General features: G+C 38.9%; 1 protein-coding gene across 2 annotated transcripts; it reads left to right on the top strand.

Annotated features, from left to right (window-relative positions):
- The first annotated feature begins 10,098 nt into the window (after positions 1–10,098).
- Positions 10,099–17,424, top strand: pitx2 (paired-like homeodomain 2). Of its 2 annotated transcripts, none has more exons than XM_064955729.1 (3): positions 10,099–10,157; positions 14,863–15,065; positions 16,323–17,424. In XM_064955729.1, exons 1-3 carry the CDS (start codon positions 10,112–10,114, stop codon positions 16,884–16,886), a joined length of 813 nt encoding a protein of 270 aa, XP_064811801.1. In that variant the 5' UTR covers positions 10,099–10,111; the 3' UTR covers positions 16,887–17,424. The 2 variants fall into 2 exon arrangements, with proteins under 2 accessions (XP_064811801.1, XP_064811800.1); XM_064955728.1 differs by lacking the exon at positions 10,099–10,157 and adding an exon at positions 13,605–14,142.
- The last annotated feature ends 3,520 nt before the right edge of the window (positions 17,425–20,944 follow it).

Below are 20,944 nucleotides of genomic sequence, written 5' to 3' on the forward strand. Positions count from 1 at the left end.
CCTTGATATATTTTAACATCATTGTTTTATAACACAAATAAACATTTGTTTAATAAATTATTTAGTCAGTCATCTTCCTCAAATGAAGGGGATGATGACACAATCTTTGTAAGAGGCAGGGAAACTGATTTAATTTTTCCTCAACTCGTGGCTCAGTCATTTCATTCAGGGTAAGTGGAGTTAGCCTCTGAGTAGGTTAGTTCTGAAGGATTCGTTGACATAGAAATTTACCTGGCTAAAAAGTGAGCCACTTTCACATGACCTAAGATACCTCGCTACAGTGCATTCAGGCAGTATTCAGACCACTTCCCTTTTTCCACAATTTGTTACGTTAGACTTATTCGAAAATGTATTAAATTAAACATTTTGGTCATCAATCGACACACAATACCCCATAATGACAAAGTGACAACAGATTTTTTTTTTATGTATGCAAATGTATTAAAAATAAAAATCAGAAATACCTTGTTTACATAAGTATTCAGACCCTTTGTTATAAGACTCAAAATTGAGCTCCACCTGTGGTAAATTCAATTGATTGGACATGATGTGGAAAGACACACACCTATTTATATAAGGTCCCACATTTGACAGTGCATGTCAGAGCAAAAACCAAGCCATGAGCTGGGTTCGCAAGTGGCACAGTGGTCTAAGTCATTCCATCTCATGCTTGAGGTGTCACTACAGACATCCTGGTTCAAATCCAGGAGTCCCAGAGGGTGGTGCACAATTGCCCAGGGTTGTCTGGGTTTGGCCAGTGTAGTCCATTGTAAATAAGAATTTGTTCTTAACTGACTTGCCTAGTTAAACATAATTTAAAACATTCTGAGATTGAAGGAATTGTCTGAAGAGCTCAGAGACAGGATTGTGTTGAGGCACAGATCTGGGGAAGGGTACCAAGGAATGTCTGCAGCATTGAAGGCCCCCCAAAACACAGTGGCCTCTATCATTCTTAAATGGAAGAAGTTTGGAACCACCAAGACTCTTCCTAGAGCTGGCTGCCAGGCCAAACAGAGCAATCAGGGGAGAAGGGCCTTGATCAGGGAGGTGACCAAGAACCTGATGGTCACTCTGACAGAGCTCCAGATTCCCTCTGTGGAAAACCTTCCAGAAGGACAACTATTACTGCAGCACTCCATCAACCAGGCCTTTATCGTAAAACATCAACCAGCTAGCTAGGTGTATAGAAAGCTAGCTACTTAGCTAAACAATGGAAGGTGCACAATCCCATGGCTACACAGCTAACCTTAGCTTGCTCTTTAAGATATCTTGACGTGCTAGAAGGTAATAGAAACAAGTTGAGAAGAAGTCACTAAACAAAGTGCGTTTTATTATTTTTTGAATTTATTTGTTTCTCCTGTCTTGAATGCAGAAGTTCTATTTTGCGATCCCCCAAAATGCTGTCTGTATGATAAGATGTTCAGTCAATCTACATGATAACCAGAGACTCTTTCTGCCATACATAGATGTGGTGAAGGAGTCAATGGAATGCAGACATGTAGAAGTTATTAGTTTTCAAGTTTAGAAGATGTGACTGCTAAATGCCTACTCCCGTTCGTATAAACTTGTTAGCATAGCTAGCATACAGAAATCGGTGCCAGTAATCAAATTTGTGTTTACGTGTAATGCAGTTGTTTGTTAAGAATGGCATGAACATGTGTTGGGGTTGACATCCATACAAGCATTATACTCAGATGTTTACCTAAACATAGTGTGAAATACGCATACACAATAGCCTACATGTAGGCTAATTCTGCTGGGGGGCAATGACAAGACTCGAGATCTTTCCCCCATGGCCCTTTCCTCCACGTGTTTCCATGGCAACCCCATTGTTTTGGTTGAGATGGATTGACCTCTTTACCATATCTACAGTATGCATTCAAACTATCCTAAAACCCCTTAAATTATGCACTTACCTAAAGAAAATGTTTGAGGGGCTCTATGCAGCACCCTTAAATTTCCTTAGGTAAGGGGAAATTATTATAGGAAACACTTAAGATGTTTTATGCAAACGGACCCAGGTCCTAAGCACAATCGCTCTCCCTCTTCCTCTTGATCTTTATCCCTCATTCTTTCTATCTTTATCTACCACCTTTATCTCTCCATCTCTTCCCCTCTCCTCTTCTAATATAAACATCTACCTCTCCATCTCTTCTACCTACTATCAACATCTATCTCTATCTCTCTCACTCTTTCCCTTACAGTCATTCTCTCTCTCTGCCTCAGTAGACCAATTATGGCTAAGCTGATTCCGATTGCGACCTGCGATACACCTGAGGTACATGGTCAGGGGAGTTAGCGTGTAGCCGATCTGTTTTGCATGTTATTGACAAGATTGAAGTATCATGGTCTTTTTATTACACCAATTTCATTCTTGGCCAATTTCCCCTTCGGCAGGTTAGTGGCAGTTCGCAATAGATTTGTTTGTTGTGTGGAATTGATCAGCGAACTGCTTGAGCAATTTATTGGTCCCCTTGCATCTGTGATTAAGATCCGCATGCTACGTGCCCTTATCTATGTGTCCGTCAATATTTTTGCAAGACTGATTGTGGGATCTTGGCACTCTTATTAAAAAAAAAGGTTGCATTGTGTTCTATATGAGCGTGGGTTGACTTCCCAGGGGGATTCTTTGTTGTTCTCTGGAACATTTTAAATCACGTCTGACCATAGCAATGTCATGTCTTAAGTCAATAAGAATACAGACATGCCTGTTAAATCTGACCAGAAATGACAACAGAATATTTGTTCACGTGTCAACGTGGGCCCAAGTTTAATTCAAACTAATCCTTTCTCATTGGAAGCCGTTGTAATGTATGAGATTCATATTAGAGCAGTCAAAGGCCAAAACCACCATGACATCAGCGGTGCGTTTTCTTTGGGAACTCAAGGCTCGGATAATTACAAAGAAGATAGTAAAGGCAAACATCTGAGTACTTTTTAAATATACACTGCATTAGTTGGTAGGCAAGGGGGAGTGCAAGCAACCATGTAAGTCATTATATGTGCCAGCTCTATTAAATTCAAACCACAGACTCATGTTTAGCTGGACTGTACTAATAGCCTAGCCTACTGTCATGCTGCATCTTTCCCACTGGGTGTTGAGACACAGCTTGGATATAATAAGGATCAGGCAGAAAGCCATTCAACAAGCTCAAGAGCTATCCAGGAGTCACCCTTTTAATTGTGTTAATTTACAGGCAGCTTCTTCTTATTAATTTGACTTAGAATAATGCTGGGCCAGTTGAAATACATGTTTTTTCCATTGAAGATGTTTGTAGTAGTGAATTTCTAATCTTTCCTTTCTCTCTCCCTGTTTCTCTCTCTCCCTACCTCTATCTCTTTCTCTCTCTTACTCTCTCTTTCTATTTCTCTCTCTCTTCTCCCTCCCTTTCCTCCTTGCTCAAATGTAGCGATGGTAAATTAAGCTGATTTCCAAGCCATTACTTTCTAACATATTAGCAGTACATAATCTGATTTGTTTCAAGATTTGTGGCCTTGGAAACATCATTTGACTCCAAGTTTTATTACATGGCCACAGAGTGCCGGCCAGACATTACGTTAGGCGACAATCACATGTGGGTTTGAAGGCTGATGCAGAAAATTAGGCAGACCAGTGTCTCAGGCAGACTCCTGAGAAATCGACTTCACGTCCACATTACCAAAGCCTGCCACTGAAAGAGAGATTTTATGCTGAAAGACAGATTGATAGTGGACCATATGATGTCATCATGCATAGTCCAGTGTTTTGGGGTGGGAGATGGTATGAAAAATGTACAAGTTCATGTCAACCTGGAATGGAATGTATTGATAATAGTGATGTAGAGATTTGATTGGTGGAGGTGAGAAACATTTGCACAACGTTCTGCTTTGGGGTATTTTTAGTCTAATTTAACTATACTTTAATTGATTCCTCAAGGTCTACGCTGGATTCGACATTAATGACTAGAAACTGGGATACGAAAAATAATTGGATGTGCCAAACTATTTATCCTACATGTCAGAAGAAATAAAGTGTTCTCGAAATAGACTTATAACACACTGTGTCAGGGGCTTAATATTAATGACACTATGGAGCTGAATAGAGGGAGATGTGTGATACAATGCCAAATAGTTCAATATCTCAACTCTTCTGATTTTGGTGCATGAGTATCAGTGGAGGGTGCGGAGGGGAGGACGGATCATAATAGTGGCTGGAATGGAGTCAATGGAGTGGTATCAAACACATGGAAACCATGTCGTTGATGGGGTTGATACCACTCCATTGACTCCATTACAGACATTATTATGAGTCGTCCTCCCCTCAGCAGCCTCCACTGATGTAGTACAGGTGAGTGATAATTGAACCAGTGATAAATGATCTATAACAAATGTGTGCTATACACAGTGATGACTCACCCCCTATACCCCCCACCGCACATAACAATCTAGTTATTGGGCTCACAGCAACAAGGCCTATAGAGAGAGAGAGAGAGAGAGAGAGAGAGAGAGAGAGAGAGAGAGAGAGAGAGAGAGAGAGAGAGAGAGAGAGGACTGTCCTGCTCTGGCACAACACAGTCAATGAAGCATTTACTAATGTAACATACATCATACCATAAATAATTTAGGAAGAAAAAGGTGGATGTAGGCTATATCAAAATCCAACCAAGAAAACACTCACATGCATGTGACAGGTTTTTACAAATTCCATTTGCAATGCAATGTTTATTATACCATATTCACAATGACTAGACTATGGAGTTGATTGATTAGTTCAGCAACTGATAGTCAATCCCATATTATTTGCCTTCTCTTTGGTTATATGGTGGCTGCATTAGGCTACACATTCATATCGTGGAATAACAAATACATCCATAAACATGAAAGGGATAGGGTCATGTCTAAAAGTTTAGAGTATGCACAAGTAAAAAGTTGAAAAGTCTAACTGTACTGCTGTCGACAGCTGAATGTGTGCCAAGTAGATGATGTGCTCGTTAAGAATCAGGAGAGCGCACTTGGTCAGGTCACCTCCTTTCCCACATCACAGCCCCATCAGAAATTCTTTCAAGTGTCCTTCTGCGTCGCCAAAGATGACAACAGCAAATCGATAAGTGCTTGAAATGAAAAGAAGCCGTCGGTTTGCCCCCGAGGCAAAAGATTTCATAGCACCAGCAGCAAGCAGTCTTGACTGAACTTCATGCATTCTTTTGCACCTTTCTTCGTGAAAAAGAGAAGGCAGGCTCTCGTTTTTATTCTCCAGATGAAGGTAAGCGCGGTTATAGAACAACGTGACTCTCAAGACGCAGACTTTCCCTCTTCTGATATGACAGGCGGGGTTGGGCGTGATGTACCAAAGGGATGCATGCCAGGTTGATATATTTGATAACAGAGTTGGGGGATTTAGGAATTCTGCGGCCCACACGGAGATCAAATATAATGGGTGTATATAGGTCATCTTCAGAACATTTTGTGACCTGATATTAAAATAAGGCGTCGCAGAACAGAAAATATAGTCCTATATCTGCATTACAGGCTACCTTGCGCGTGTATTAATTCATAATAGCCTACGAATGTGCTTGTTATTTAACTAGGCTATAGACATGCGTTATGCCTATGACCGGACGCAGAGAAAATCAGGGATGCAACTCTCATAAATAAGGGTAATTGATTTCCTGTGTCCATAGATCTAATCCGATTGTTTTACACGCAAATGATAGCACCAGTATAATCATATCTTTACAATAGTTCATGAGACATGCACGTCGAATGCATAATTTACCCACAAGACTATAAGGCCTACATGTTTGGAAGGTGTTTTAAATAGTATGCGTAATGGTATTCTGCGCGCATCATTTAATTAAAGGGGCAATGTGGGGGGAAACATAAGATATACAAGTCCTCTGTCGTGTGCATGTTTTGCTTCAGTGCCCCTTTGCCGCGAAATTCCCATGTGGTTGTGTGCATTAATTCCTTGTTTAATGAGAGTATGACTAAAAATGTGAAAGAAGGATTAGGCACGTGAAATGTACATCCGGTCTGCATGGCTCATTTAAGATGTGAAAGGAATATCAGTTGTATTTTAAGGATCTATAAAGTGCATTTGCATCCCAGCCAGCTGTTCGCTTCTGCAGAAAATATTCGATAAGTCTAACAAAAAACGTGTCAATTAAAATGTAGGCCTACTAACTAGATTTATATAAATGTTTATCTCTGTTACACCAAAAATCTCACACAAAAATGTTTCACTTTAAACTGCCAATACATTATATAAATGTTTTCAATTAACATTTAAGACATGGTACTTTACACTGACACTGTAAATCTGTATCAAATGGCAGATATTTGTTTTATCATGATATGAACATTCACAATTCTCATATTTGCACCTGCCAACTAAATTCTAGTCTACTTTTATGATTTATTGTTGTGATGCTGGTTAGTAAATGTAATCAATTCATGAATATATAGCTTTAGCGACTGGTTTCTGGTAAATTTCAACATATATAAGACTCTCTTCCAGAAAATGTATTGTAGCCTATGTGGGCTGCAAAGAAATTATTGACTTGGAAATAACAGTGATGAAAATGAACATAGGCTTCCAATGCCCTAATCTTACTGAGAGATATAAATAGTATAGGCTATTTTATACCGGAATTATAGAGTCAAAAAATATGTAGTCATTGCCAATTTGCTTATGCAAACATACACGGTGAATTAATTCCATGTTTGATATATTATCTTAATTAATGAAGGCCTAAAAACAAGAAAATACAAAGGGTAACCTATTAGTTTTAATGAGGTTTTATGCAATACTGTTACATTTCGTTTATTTTATGTTTCATTGTGGTTGTGAATTGAGCGTTTCTAAGTTTATACTGTCTTTAACTACACATGCACGTCGGCGCAGATAAAGACACCCACTGAGGAACACACACTCACACAGACACACACCCATGCGCTCTGTCTCAAAACTCAAGAGTGAGAGAAAAAAATGCGCCACTCTTTCAGTGACTGTCTGGGAAAAAAAGTTGTGAAGGCTCAGGACGATCCAAGAAGAGAATTATCTACTGAAGTGACAGCGCCTGCTTCACCATTTTTAATCGCACTGTTAGCTAGATGGTTATAAAATCGTATGTGGCTTCAGTTTTTATCCAATAAGCGGGGAAGAAAATAAATCTAAGTAGCTCTGAGACTTTTTCCTTCGGGAGGCAGACAGCAACTTTCATATTTTGGACCTGGAACTTCGCTGTCTCCGGTTCTTATCTGAAAGGTGAGAAGCGGACCCATCGGTGTGGAATTTACCTCTTAACCAGACAAGAATAAAACAGGAAAGGACGACAAGCGCTGGCGTCTTCGACCACTCAGGCTACACTTTGCGGAGATGTGAGTTAATGCAAGTGAAATAATTCGTTCCACCTCGGGTTAGCCTTTTCGGCGTAATCTGGGAAAGTCTGATGTGAATTTCATCAGCACCGCAGTAACATGAAGGGACATGATAAGTGAGTTCGTGGCAGGTTTCACCTTACAAGGCCGCCAGATGATAATGATGTATCGTTAGCACTGAATTGAACACGGAATGGACTGGACTTCATGGTCTTGCGCCTCTAATTAGCCTAATGCAAAAACACATGTTTTTGTTTTTTATTTTTTTATTTTCTTAATGCAGACAGGCTGGACTGAGGTTGTTCGTGTTTTTGAAGGGAATTGTGCAAACCAAAGAAATAAAGAAGCATACATCGAACCTTCAAATATCGCTTCTGATTCAACAATTGGTTGTGGGCTAATGGACTGATTGCGCATCAGTTGCGTTGCGTATATTGCTGTGATTGCATTCTTAATCTCAAACTGGCCATGTATCCGATTGAAATAAATATAATATAGGCTATTTATATTATATGTCGATTATAGTAACACCCTCAAAATATTTTACACCAGTAAAAGGCACATTAATGATGATATCGATCAATACTGATCATTTAGGCGTATGACTAGGCTATCAACGAATATAGACCGAATGTTATGATTTAGGACAAACATAATTAGACATTCATGGTGTCACAATACACACATTTAAATTGACCTAATTATTATTATTATGATTATAATTATCATCAATATGTTTTACAAGTGGTAATAATACAGTAGGTCTAGTAGCAGTAGCAGTAGTAATAGCAGTAGAAGTAGTATTAGTACCAGTAGTAGCAGTAGTAGTAATAGTAGTAGTAGGCCTTGTAGTAGGCCTAGTATTATTAGTAGTAGTAGTAGTAGTAGTAGTAGTAGTAGTTGTTGTTGTTGTTGTAGTAGCAGTAGGAGTAATAGTAGTAGTAGTAGTAGTAGTAGTAGTATTAGAACTAGTAGTAGTAGGCCAAAGTAGTAGTGGTAGTAGTAGTTGTTGTAGTTGTTGTAGTAGTAGCAATAGTAGTAGTAGTAGTAGTAGCAGTAGTAGTAGTAGTAGTAGGAGTAGGAGTAGTAGTAGTAATAGTAGGATCAGTGGTAATAGTAGCAGCAGTAGTAGTAGTAGCAGTAGTAATCATAGTAGTAGTTGCAGCAAAAGTAGTAGCAGAAGTAGCAGTAGTAATAGTAGTAGTAATAGTAGTAGTATTAGTAGTAGCAGAAGTAGTAGTAGTAGTAGTAGTAGTAGTAGTAGTAGTAGTAGTAGTAATAGTAGTAGTAGTGGTAGTAGTAGTAGTAGTGGTAGTAGTAGTAGTAGGCCTAGTAGTACTAGTAGACCTAGTAGTAGTAGTAGTAGTAGTAGGCCTAGTAGTAGTAGTAGTAGAAGACCTAGTAGTAGTAGTAGTAGTATAGTAGTAGTAGTAGTAGACCTAGTAGTAGACCTAGTAGTAGTAGTAGGCCTAGTAGTAGTAGTACAATGGTTATAATGAGAGACTTGCAAAGTAATGTATAGTATGTATTAACTATGCTTGCATGTTAAATTGGAGTTAAAATAAACTTCTACAAACAGGTACATTTACCTCCTAATCGTGCAATATTAATTGAATTATTACTTATTATTTTTTTAAGTAACATGAATCCAATTAATATGATCAATTGAACTTCTAACATTTCTCACACAGGCCTATGTGCATACAAGGCTACTGCTCCTTTTTGTGGCCATGTAATTTTATTCGCCCAAAACTTAAACAGGAACTTTCAAATTCAAGTGAATATTTTCGATATTTCTATGTGGCTTCTTTGAACCGGCTATTCCCCGTCAATGTCATTTCCAAACCAGTTGTAAAGAGAAGGGGTTAAGGGGAACCTGCTGGAATATGAATGAAATCGTATTTCTGCGGCTGATTAGAGAACACAAGGGATTTGCAATAACCCTGCACCTTGCAACCTGACACCCCATCTTTCATTTTACGGCAGAATACACGAGAACCTGCTCCACTCAAACCAGGGTTAGCAGGTACACGCCTTGGGAAAACTAACCTCCAATTTCTCACCCTTTTGAATAAAATCACAGATGTATGCTATAAAGCAGGTGAGGCGAGTAGGAGATCCGTGCCGCGCAGGCGGGTCCAGAGAGAAAAATAATGAAGGGGGAAAACGGTTAACAGCATGATTGCATGCAAATTTCCCATCTTAAATTATCATAAGCAAACAGTCGGAAGTCTGGTCTAATAAAATCCCATCTGTGTTACTTCATATCGAGTTAGTATGGAGCTGCGATAATGAATTTTGTAATATCCCACCGACAGACATCTCAATCAGCCATTAATCCCGTGATTTTACTGCGGATTCACTCAACTTCCAGCGCCCCAAACTGCTGCATGCTGCCTGGCACAATTTACGCCAACCCCGTCACAGAGTACCGTTGCACTGCTTTTCTGTGGGACTTCATGGGCCTCACATTTGTAGAGCAGTTTAAGTAATGGGGCCTATTCAAATGTTGGATATGTGAGGAAACTTGAGGAAAATTGTGTATAGCGTCATATATATTAACAATTATGAAAACATATAGGTGAGAATTGTGTTTGGTCCTGTACTACAATGTATTGACTGTAAATTAATAATAATTGTGTGATTTTTTTGGAGCACACAAGGTAGTGTGTAATCGATGCAACATTTTCAGCATTCTCATAATTACATCCAGTCCCTCTCTTTTCCAGAAGCCGTTCTTCTAATTGCAACAATGGACTCCCACTGCCGCAAACTTGCATCAACTTGTGCACAAATAGGTGAGTATCTATGTGTAACTCTTGACGCACCATCACCACACTTCAACGTGACATTCTTTTCGCACACTGCAGTAAACAGATGCTGAGTTTATAGCAGCATAATTTCGCGTTTTGTTTCCGTTGCATAGCAGGAAATACGATGCATTTCTCTTCTTTAATTGTCACTTTTTGTCACAAAGGCCTACTTCTTCGTTCCCAAAATGTCAGAAACCTGTCTAGGCCTAAATGCGCTTTAGTCTAGTTAATATGGGAAAAATGGTCTTATACTGTCTTAGAGTGGCACCTGGTGGCTGGGTATGGATGTGCCGCAGCATAAATTCTATCTTCATACACCCAGCTTTTGTTAAACGTGCCAGAGGTTACAAATTACTCGCAACACTATATATGGACTACTTTTCTTTGTTGTCATGTTGTCTGTTTTCTTCATTTGACGTATTAAGTAGTCTAATAGCCGACCCTTGGCCTATGAATGACAGGCTATCTAATTGTATTTATTAAATTAGCCTATAAGGAACTCTTATTTTTACGAGACTCCCATTGAAACTTACAGCAGCTGTAATTGATATTGCACTCGTGTGGATATCCATGCTGAATTAATGTATCTTACACCAAGTTGTGGCCCATATCAGTTAGCCTATGCCAGAATATGATGACGCATTTTAAATCCATACACAGAAATATGCACATTAACAAAAACTGCTATTGTCCGTATGAGTATAAGATGCATTCACGAAAAATAACGTTAATTTCGTCTGGGCCATGTCAATAATGTTGGAGTGGATTTAATTGATTTTGTTTTCAGGGAATGACATAAAACGAATATTGTTTAAGTGCTAAACGAATGACCAGTTTGTCAACTCTTAATTTAGCTCATTTTATTTTCGTTTATGCTATATTGGATCTAATCAAGTGACAAAGCACGCATCATCCCGTGAGCCTACTTTGCTCCATAGCAGCAACTTGAGCAAGGACGGCGTTATGATCAATCATTGATTAACAGTAATAAGATAAATAGAAAACATAATTATTTGAGGTAATGCAATGATGAGCCAACGAGGCTTGCAAATGTAGGCACCGGAGTGAAGAGACACTCGAGCGACCTGATTATTGGGATCCCCTTTCAACTGTTTTACACCAGCCTTAATATATGCAGGTCTTGATAGATTGACTCCAGGGAAAACTAAATGTATAATGAAAGCTTATTCGTGAGGAGGAATATACTAATGGAGGAATCTGATGTCCCCTTAATCTTATGTAAAAAGCCTTGTCGTCTCCCTTATATTGACTGAATTACTAATTAATGGCCCTCTATGGCGTATCGCGCGCGGTAATCCGCGGAAGAGAGATAAAGCATTCTGAAGGTAAAACTGAAGAGGAAACCGATAATCCACTGCAAATCTAGTATTACTTTCAGAAAATAATTGAGCAATCACTTGCTTGCATAGCCTACACAAAACCTTTGGACTGTTATGCCATTTACATGTTTTTCTTTTGAAATGATTAGTATTATTATTTTTTGCCTATTAAAAGACATAAATCAGTCAACATAAATCAATTCTCAGAATCCTCGCCAACACGCAGACTGCAGGTGAATGCTTTAGGCCTATGTCATGTTCAAATAAAATGAGTCACCATTTAGATCATGAAGCATTAGACCCCACGTTAATCGCATATCAGGGAGATTTAAACAAATCAAATCAACCTGACAGGGGTGCATGGATCGGCATTCCCGAGAATCCTCAAATAAACTGAAGAAATAAATGATGAACGGAAGACATGCAGGCTAAATTCACATCTTCAGTCAAGGATTGCATATATTATCGGCCAGCTACATATGTACCTACAGTGGGGTGGCTAAACACACAACACGACATTATTTTTTATAAGGAGGGAGGATGGAAGCATAATCATACACTTGGTTTCAACAGCTCTCGCTACCTTCCTCCATGATCCGCGGGCAGCTCTCCCACAAGAGTGCAAATAACGTGTATATCAAGGGCTTTCACGGGATTAGCTCAATAACGTATTAGTAGCCCATATCCTGATATCTACGAGAATGGGGTGAAAAGACGCGTGATGGCTAAATATTCAGCAGTTTACATGCCGGCCTATAGCCTTATCAAGAAATCATGCAACAATTTTGTATTTTTTTAATCAACTCAAATTATTCATAATTTGTGTGATAGTATTATTATTATTATTTCTATTATTATTAATTAATAATATCAATGCATTCATAAATAATAATATATTATCAATTAATATATTATCTGACTTGTGGGGACTGACAACGTTTTCTTCCAAATTATTGTGTATAGTGTTGCATGAATGAAGATTTTAATGCTGTTTGCATTTACAATGTTAACACAAAGGCCTAAGGGGAAGTATAGTGTTCACATGTAACTGCTGTCAAAAGCCTGATTAGAGAATATCCTCCAAGCATAGGCCATTTATCTGCTAGGATACTGGACATATGTTTACTTTATTTTTACGCGTCATGATCTTGAGGGAATTAGCGAAAATGCAATGGGAAATCAGCTCTAAGTCATTAAAAGTCCTTATACAAAATTCGTAGGCAAATGAGAGTCTTATCAGATTAAAAAGCACTACAAGTCGACTCCCTGAGAACCGCTGAGAGGTCCAAACGTACAGGATATCCGCTAAGGACCGAGATAAACTGCGTCATTTTGACGAGCTAGAATGAAATGGTTACTTATTGCCTAAACCAAGGCCATTTAAGTTTTACCCAATTGGTGACAAATTAGGATAAATGTGTGACTAGATTGTGTCACTTTACTTCTGATGTGGTTGATTTATCTGGTCATCATTTATCTGGTAGTCCCGAAATGGGCAACAACTTGAAAGTGACAACATCAGTTCTGTGAACTGGGCCCTGCATGGGGTCAGCGCATCACCATATCCCCATCGTAGACATACTGTAGCGTTGCTCTTCTGCGCCTTGCTTAGAGATAGCTGACTGTTAATGGAAAGGTCAGTTCATCAGGTCATCTGTATTGCTTCGTTTCTTCAATGGGAATTAGACAAGATTAGCAAGAACACAATGAATAGGCCAAATTTTACCAAATAAATGCATCATGCTGTTCGTTTGACTTGATTTTTTAGATATGATTGCCTTAGTTGGATTAGTGTTCAATTCTGCAAAACGGGCATTCGGTTCGTCTTGGGTAGGCTACAATACACGGTGCCTCCTGTCTCTCTTTACATGCTTTTTAAAAAAGAAAAAAAAGCACCGTACTATACCCCGCATAAACACATTGGCAAACGTCTCTTATTTCTCCGCGCACCGGTTGGCTGGGCAAACCGTCATGTCCACGTTGACGGCCTGTATAACAAATGGGAGGGCTCTCGGTGACGTCAAAGGTGTAGGAGAGAGTCACAGTGGGACAGCCAGAGCGCAGCGAACAGCTGAAATGAAGAGTGAGCGGCGTAGTGTGCCTAGCCTCTGGATCTAATATCACCTACCTGCCCTTGTCACTCTGGTACTCCGCACAGCTAACAGTATCAGCCTGAGATACATATTTGCTCTTCCTTCAATCAAAACGCCGTTGCATTTTCATCCAACGCGAATAATGCTGGGTTTCTTCTAAAGACATTTTAAGCCGTTTAAACAACTTTTTTTAACCATTAATTTGCCAGAGGAGACGTGTTGCTGTGAATCTTAACACCACTGATTCAACCTTTTCTCTATCCGTCGGACGTCTCTCTTTTTTTATTGCATTGAGGGAACGTAATCCGCCTCTGACAGCGAGTTTTGCGCGCTATCCTATTCATATGAACTCTATGAAGGATCCATTGAATTTGGACCATCATCACCACCACCACCTAACCGGGACTAAACTCTCCTCCACGCACCACACGGCACTAGCAATGGCCTCTAGTCTGCAGCCGTTGCAGCGGTCTGTGGACTCCAAACACCGGTTAGAGGTGCACACAGTATCAGACACCTCCAGTCCGGAGTCCGTAGGTAAGAATCATCCCGTGGTGCAGACTACTGTCAGCACATGGCGTTTTGAGGATGGATGGCCGTTTTTCTGATGATAGGAAACAAGATGTCTCTCTACAGCCTCTCTCAACAAAATCAGTTTGAGACCGAGGACGTTATTAGTTTATGTATGCAAATAGTCTGGGTATTGGAAATATCAGACAGAGGATCACTCTCTTTTTGACTATGCAGATATTGTGATTGCGCCAGTAATTGATTTATTTGTGTCCATAAGTGTCAGGGAACGTGACGCTGTCGTTACTTTCATAACCACCTTTGACTCCGGTGAAGTTATATATATTCTTCTCGAAATGTTTCATGTCTTCACGCATATTTTTGTAAGTGTAATAATTGTAATAAAACGTTTACATTTTTTAAATGTAAACCTATATTCGATGAATTACAAAATCTAGAAACGTTTTTAAATACCATTTGTGTAGTATTACCATTGTGCATACTGACATTGTTTTGGAGTCACGTTGTAGGCTTTTTAACTCATTTTCATGTAGCCTACATGCTTTAAATAAGGAATCTTTACATTATTAGTAGTTTAACTATGAGAGTAACATTTGATCCAAATGTTTTAAAATGGGTTCCAATTTTATGAGGATACCTGTTATAATACCACCCAGGGTAGGCTACTTCACGCCTGTGACCGACCCGACAATGACTCATTTAGTATTTTGTTCACTGTTTCAACAGAGAAAGACTCAAAGGGCCAGAGCAAAACTGACGACTCTTCAGATGATCCTTCTAAAAAGAAGCGACAGCGGCGACAGAGGACTCACTTCACAAGCCAGCAGCTACAGGAACTGGAGGCCACGTTCCAGAGGAATCGCTATCCGGACATGTCTACAAGAGAGGAGATAGCCGTGTGGACCAACCTCACAGAGGCCCGCGTCAGGGTAAGGCCCTTGAGAACGAACACCATTCATGTGTATAATTTCGGGTTATTTGTGCCACTCATATATGGAGTCGAGGCAAGGATGTCAATTATTACGCAGGGAATTTGGGCACGCATAATTACTCACCTCCAGAACATGTTGTCTTAGGGAAATAAAATTGCATGACTGGTTATTCTTTGCAATGATATGACTCAGTTATAATGTCACAAAATAGTCAAATGCCATACATTAGATGGCTACGCCTATAATGCATTGTTATTTAGAAAATCTCTAATGATAGGCCGTCCACCTACTTTACTCGTATATTTTTCCCTGTACAACAGTACGATTTTACTGTCAATATCTCTGCAGTGGATAAAATGGAAATGTATTAAATATAGCAATTTCACACATTTACTATATTTAGGCTATAATATCACAGTTTTGTTAGATATCTGACATTGCTGATAACTAGATAATTAGGCTGTTATTAGTTGTTTTAGAAAAACAAAGCATAATTACAGGCTAATTAACTTGTTAGAACTATTGACATTAATGGCTGACAGATACCAATATTGTTACCATGTTCGTTTGAATGAGGTGCAAAGCTTGTATTTTGCGTTTGTCATTCTCGTGCTGTATAACTAAAGCTATTAACGTGTTTGTCTCCGCCTATGGAGGAATACACATCTTCAGACACCTCATTAAGATGGTCCAACGACAGTTAGGAACGATGGATGTGTATTGGGATTCTATTGGAATCAACCCAGATTGCTCTGCATGAGAGAAGTGACTCAATTAGGTAGAGTTGGTAGAGTTGCAAATCCAACATACTATTGTTATCACAAATAGCGTTGCGCTTTTACAATCGTTTTTTTGGGGGATTATGTAAATTATTTAAATGTTTGAGAATAACTAGATTTCTGACATAGGCTGTGTTAACAATAATAATAATTGAGTTGTATATTTATATTATTTTGCAAATTGTTAAGGTCGACATTTGTCATTTGTGAGAAATTAATTTAATTGATTTACAGTTGTATGTCTGATTTTGACTTAAGACACACCTGAAGGCCACACATGAATACCACATCTGGTTCCTTGCAGACCAATTAGGCTACCCATCAATTACATTTTTGTGAATTGCACAGGATAGCCAACAAGTCCTAATATTCTTATGTTGGCCTGTTGGCTATAAAATAAAGCACATGGGGCCGCCTTCATATTGCATTAATAGCCTATTATTAAATTCTGAACTCATATTTGTCTTTGTCATAGGTGTGGTTCAAGAACCGGCGAGCAAAATGGAGGAAAAGGGAAAGAAACCAGCAAGCCGAGCTATGCAAGAACGGCTTCGGTCCTCAGTTCAATGGACTTATGCAGCCCTATGAAGACATGTACCCCAGCTACACATACAACAACTGGGCCGCCAAAGGGCTAACTTCGGCCTCCTTGTCCACCAAAAGCTTCCCTTTTTTCAATTCCATGAACGTCAACCCTTTGTCAACGCAGACGATGTTCTCCCCGCCCAACTCCATCTCTTCAATGAGCATGACTTCCAGTATGGTGCCGTCCTCGGTTACTGGCGTGCCCGGTTCGAGCCTCAACAGCCTCAATAATTTAAACAACCTTAGCAACCCCTCTCTGAATTCGGGAGTTCCCACGCCAACCTGCCCGTACGCCCCGCCGACCCCTCCTTATGTGTACAGGGACACTTGTAACTCCAGTCTGGCAAGCCTGAGACTGAAAGCCAAGCAGCATTCGAGTTTTGGATACACCAGTGTTCAGAATCCAGGCTCAAATCTGAGCGCGTGCCAGTACGCCGTGGATAGACCAGTGTAATACCTGAGAATTTCACGAGCCCGAGTCAGAGGAACGAGAGACTACTTCTTTTTTTTTCAGAAGGGCACTAGAATACTAAACCACCGAAACCCGCGATGGAGTTTCAAACTTAAATGGAAGTAATTAGGCTTTCTTTAAAAAAAAATCCTAATTAGTATTTTGTTCTACACCGGCGAGTGGAGAATGTATGATACTTTACTTTCCACGCTTGTTTATTTTAAGGTTTCTAATTTTGGACGTTAATTGACTGAAAGGTTGTATATATATCGAAATATCATCTCCAGTTTATTGAGGCGAATGCTGTTGCTCTCCAGTTTTCTCAAGGTTAAATTTAACAAAGCATGTGAAAACCCTAAAGGAATAATGTTTTGCTTGTAAACAAGGGAATGTACATACTAAACGCACCAGTTGTGTGTTTCTAACATATTATAAATTTATTATTAAATGTCTGTGTGAATATCGATTTAGAGTAGCAATCTTGCGTATAAAAAGACGCATCAAATGTTCCTGCGAAATTAAATTGGTTTTGCTCTGTGTATACTATTTAGTACGGAATTTTGTTTCGTTTTTTTTTTCAACAAAAAAATAAATAAACTATTGTGTTTTATTTAATGGAAGTAAATATATTGTTCAAGACGTTTTGTTGAGGATTTTTGTGCTGATCAAAGTGTTAGTGTGAGTTTTGTCGAGTCTATAGTGCAGGGAATGACAGTGTGTCTATCGGGGTTCGATTATGCTAGCTACCAGGCCTACTAATCTAAAGCGAAAACAATGGCCCTCTCCAATACACATATGAATCGAGACGCAGGGAGATTCACGGGTGGAGAGAGCGAGATGCCCCGCCAGATTAACTGCTGAATACATGTCTGCTTTTTAGCCAAGGGCCCGGAGTGATCACTGGTGCTTGAAATAACACTGGAATCAACAAACTGGAATTGGACCACACAACAAAGGCCCGAGCTCATTACTTTCTGACACATAATAATCACGAGTGCTATATATATATATAGCCAAACAATGAGCAGCACTGGACGTTTAAGATGCGCCTCTTGATGCAGTGGAACGTGATTATAGACTTATATAACATTCTATATCACAAAATATTCAATAATACCAATACAATGTTAGCATCTTGTTTTTATTTTGATTTGTGCATTGTTCTACAAATCTCTCAAACACAACGATTAACTATTGCAAAACTATTCTCTAGCCTATTGAGATATAGGCTATATGACAGGCCTATGGCGTCGTGTTCTGGCCGTAGATGTTCATATTGTAAATATTTTCACTTTTGCTATATTTGTTGTGCAGATCTACAACAATCTGTCTTTTCAATAAGATAACAACACCAATCATAATATCAATTGGCTAACTTTGACTACGATCATAACAATGTTATACTTGGCTGAATAGTACATTAAACATTTTTAAATGTGGCCTACTATTTTTTCCAGAGAGCCCATGCACCTTCTTTTACGCATTGTGTTGACATGTTCGTTCCGGCATTGTAGTTTTGTCTATACAGTCCTGTTTACAATGTGCTGTGTTCCGTTATCAAAAGCACCAGTGCGTTTATAGAAAATCAAAACAACTACAAGGCACCGTGAAAATATAATTCACAAGTTTGAACAAACAAAGAAAGGTATGTAGCTCGGGGACGGAGGAGGCTGAGACTTGTGATCTAATGTCAGCGCAGAGCTCGAGATCATTGTGGTGCGCTGATGAAAAATGGAAGAGTTACCACTGTTGGCCACATTGGCTAACAAGGAAAATGCAACCTTCAGCAGATGTCGAGGGAAATCGCCTTCCACTCGAAATCAAATGCACTGTGCAGGGGGGTTTATTTGGCCTAGAGGAATTATTTCATATTTGCAGGTGACCCCTTGTTCAATTGACAATGTGTTATTCATTATGCTCATACAATGTTTGAAACAATAATTGACCTAATTTAGTTGTGCTGTAGCGAAAGTCAATCACTATTTGAATAGCACATATTAATGCGCGTTGAGGCTCATCAAATATAACATAACATGAAAGAAATACTGGTCTGATTTTTTTTGCCCTTATAGCAGCATCCACCAAACCTTTTCCATAAAAAGAGCCCCCCTAAAAATGTTTCCTAAAGACCTGGAGGCAGTACATTTTGAATTTCAGATCCGCTCGAGTTTGATGGAGTCGGTAACATGGAGCAATATTAGGCTGACAAGGATAAGTATTGCAGCCTGGCGAATATGCAGTCTGCGTCTCAATACACATCCCAATCAACATTTGGGCACAGAGGGCCTGAAGAGACAAGTCTTCAGGGAGACATCTCACTCGCCCAGAAACCGCCCAAGACTCCAGACCTCTCCTTCTGTTAAGCATGGACTACCGGGTAAGAAATATATTTCAATGTTTTCAATAAATTACAAAAATATAACAGGGTTGACAGGCTTATTTTTTTGTAATTGACCACAAGTGGTTTGCTCAAACATTTTTATTTGTGACCAAATTATTTCACGTTTTTGAATTTAAAATGATGCAAAACGCTTTTAGCTTTTAAAAATTTAGGAAGGCAATCTATTTGACCAGGTTTATTTGGTTGCAGCTCAATTTTACCTCCTGCAAAACGAACGTCCTTAATAATATTAAAAACGCTTCGGTTTGATATCTGTCATTATTGAGATTCATTTTAAAGAGATGTAAACAACCATTCAAAAGTAAACTCAACTCCTTGTTTCATGAAGTCAATGTTATTTCAAGAGCTTATCCTCCACTAAGCTGGGCCTTCTTCGCTAATAGCATAATCATTTTTTTTATTAATTTCACCTTTATTTAACCAGGTATGCTAGTTGATAACAAGTTCTCATTTACAAATACGACCTGGCCAAGATAAAGCAAAAGCAAAACAATAACACAGAGTTACACATGGAATTAACAAGCGTACAGTCAAGCCTCAGTTTATTAGGCTACCACAAACAACACCAATAAGACTAATAATAACTACGTCAACTTAGAGAATAAGCAACGCTTTGTTACCTTTTTGAAGATGTTACCCATTTGCAGTTTTTTTTCTCGCTTGGTTGTTTTATTTCCATTGTGATTGTAGCTTATTCTTTACAGAAATATAAATATCCCGAAACATAATGTGAATGCTGATTCAATTCGTTGTCTAATTTTGTCACCTCATGTTGGGGTTCTTATGATAAGGAAAAGTTACAGAAAATGCAGAGACCCTATCACCTCTATCCCACCCCGGGGAATTCAAATTAAGCAAGTGAGAGCACACATCCGTGCATGACTCGTTACTTCTAATCTAAATAATTAACAAGCTCTCAATATTCATGTCATGGTGTGCCAAACATGTGAGACATTTTGCCAATATGGTGTCTATTTGTTGTCCAATTACACACACCAATTACATGCAACTCCGATCTTCTGAAAGCTATTTTCCAACGACTTTGTTATGCACGTCAACTTGTTTAGGTCTTTCTGTTCTGTGCAAAATGTGCTCGACATGCCCTTGCAATTTTTTCATTTCAGATACACGGGTGCACAAGTTGATAAAAATGCATGAGCAATTTCCTATTCAAATCATTTTGTAGTCAAATATCAACCAAATCAGGCATAGGTTTGGTCATCTTAGTGGGTTATTATATATAATACATTAACAATCTTAAGCAAATGGAAAATGAATGTTTTCAAAATAGAAATGCATTTTTTCATGTGGGCGCCAAGCGGTTATGGCGGGCGATTATTCTATAGAATCATGGAGTTTCTTCTCGTTTGAACTGGGAACGGGGTGAATTAGGTCTTTTAACTATCGAAATAACTATTTATATTTTAATCCTTTGTTTTACCAATGTGTCAAGTTGAATTATAGTATTTCAATAGCTACCAATTTATTAACACTTTCAACACTGTTGCATTGTAGGCTGGCTTGTCAATGGCGGAATTGACGACATTATTTGAGAAGAATATGCCTACTTTTTTGTCAGATTCAACATTCTCATGCGTAAAATTGGCTAGCCATAAACAAATAACTATTGAGCAGGCTTACATTAGATGCGTTGCCTAAA

The sequence above is a fragment of the Oncorhynchus masou genome, chromosome 32 (assembly GCF_036934945.1).
Source record: "Oncorhynchus masou masou isolate Uvic2021 chromosome 32, UVic_Omas_1.1, whole genome shotgun sequence".
In the NCBI taxonomy this organism is placed as follows: domain Eukaryota; kingdom Metazoa; phylum Chordata; class Actinopteri; order Salmoniformes; family Salmonidae; genus Oncorhynchus; species Oncorhynchus masou.

What these genes read in the sequence shown, in the direction of transcription:
- pitx2 (XM_064955728.1), top strand. Translation starts at nt 13,950, where the DNA reads ATGAACTCTATGAAGGATCCATTGAATTTGGACCATCATCACCACCAC. An exon ending in CTCCAGTCCGGAGTCCGTAG is followed by an intron (nt 14,143 to 14,862) that starts GTAAGAATCATC and finishes CTGTTTCAACAG; the next exon opens with AGAAAGACTCAAAGGGCCAG. An exon ending in TCACAGAGGCCCGCGTCAGG is followed by an intron (nt 15,066 to 16,322) that starts GTAAGGCCCTTG and finishes TCTTTGTCATAG; the next exon opens with GTGTGGTTCAAGAACCGGCG.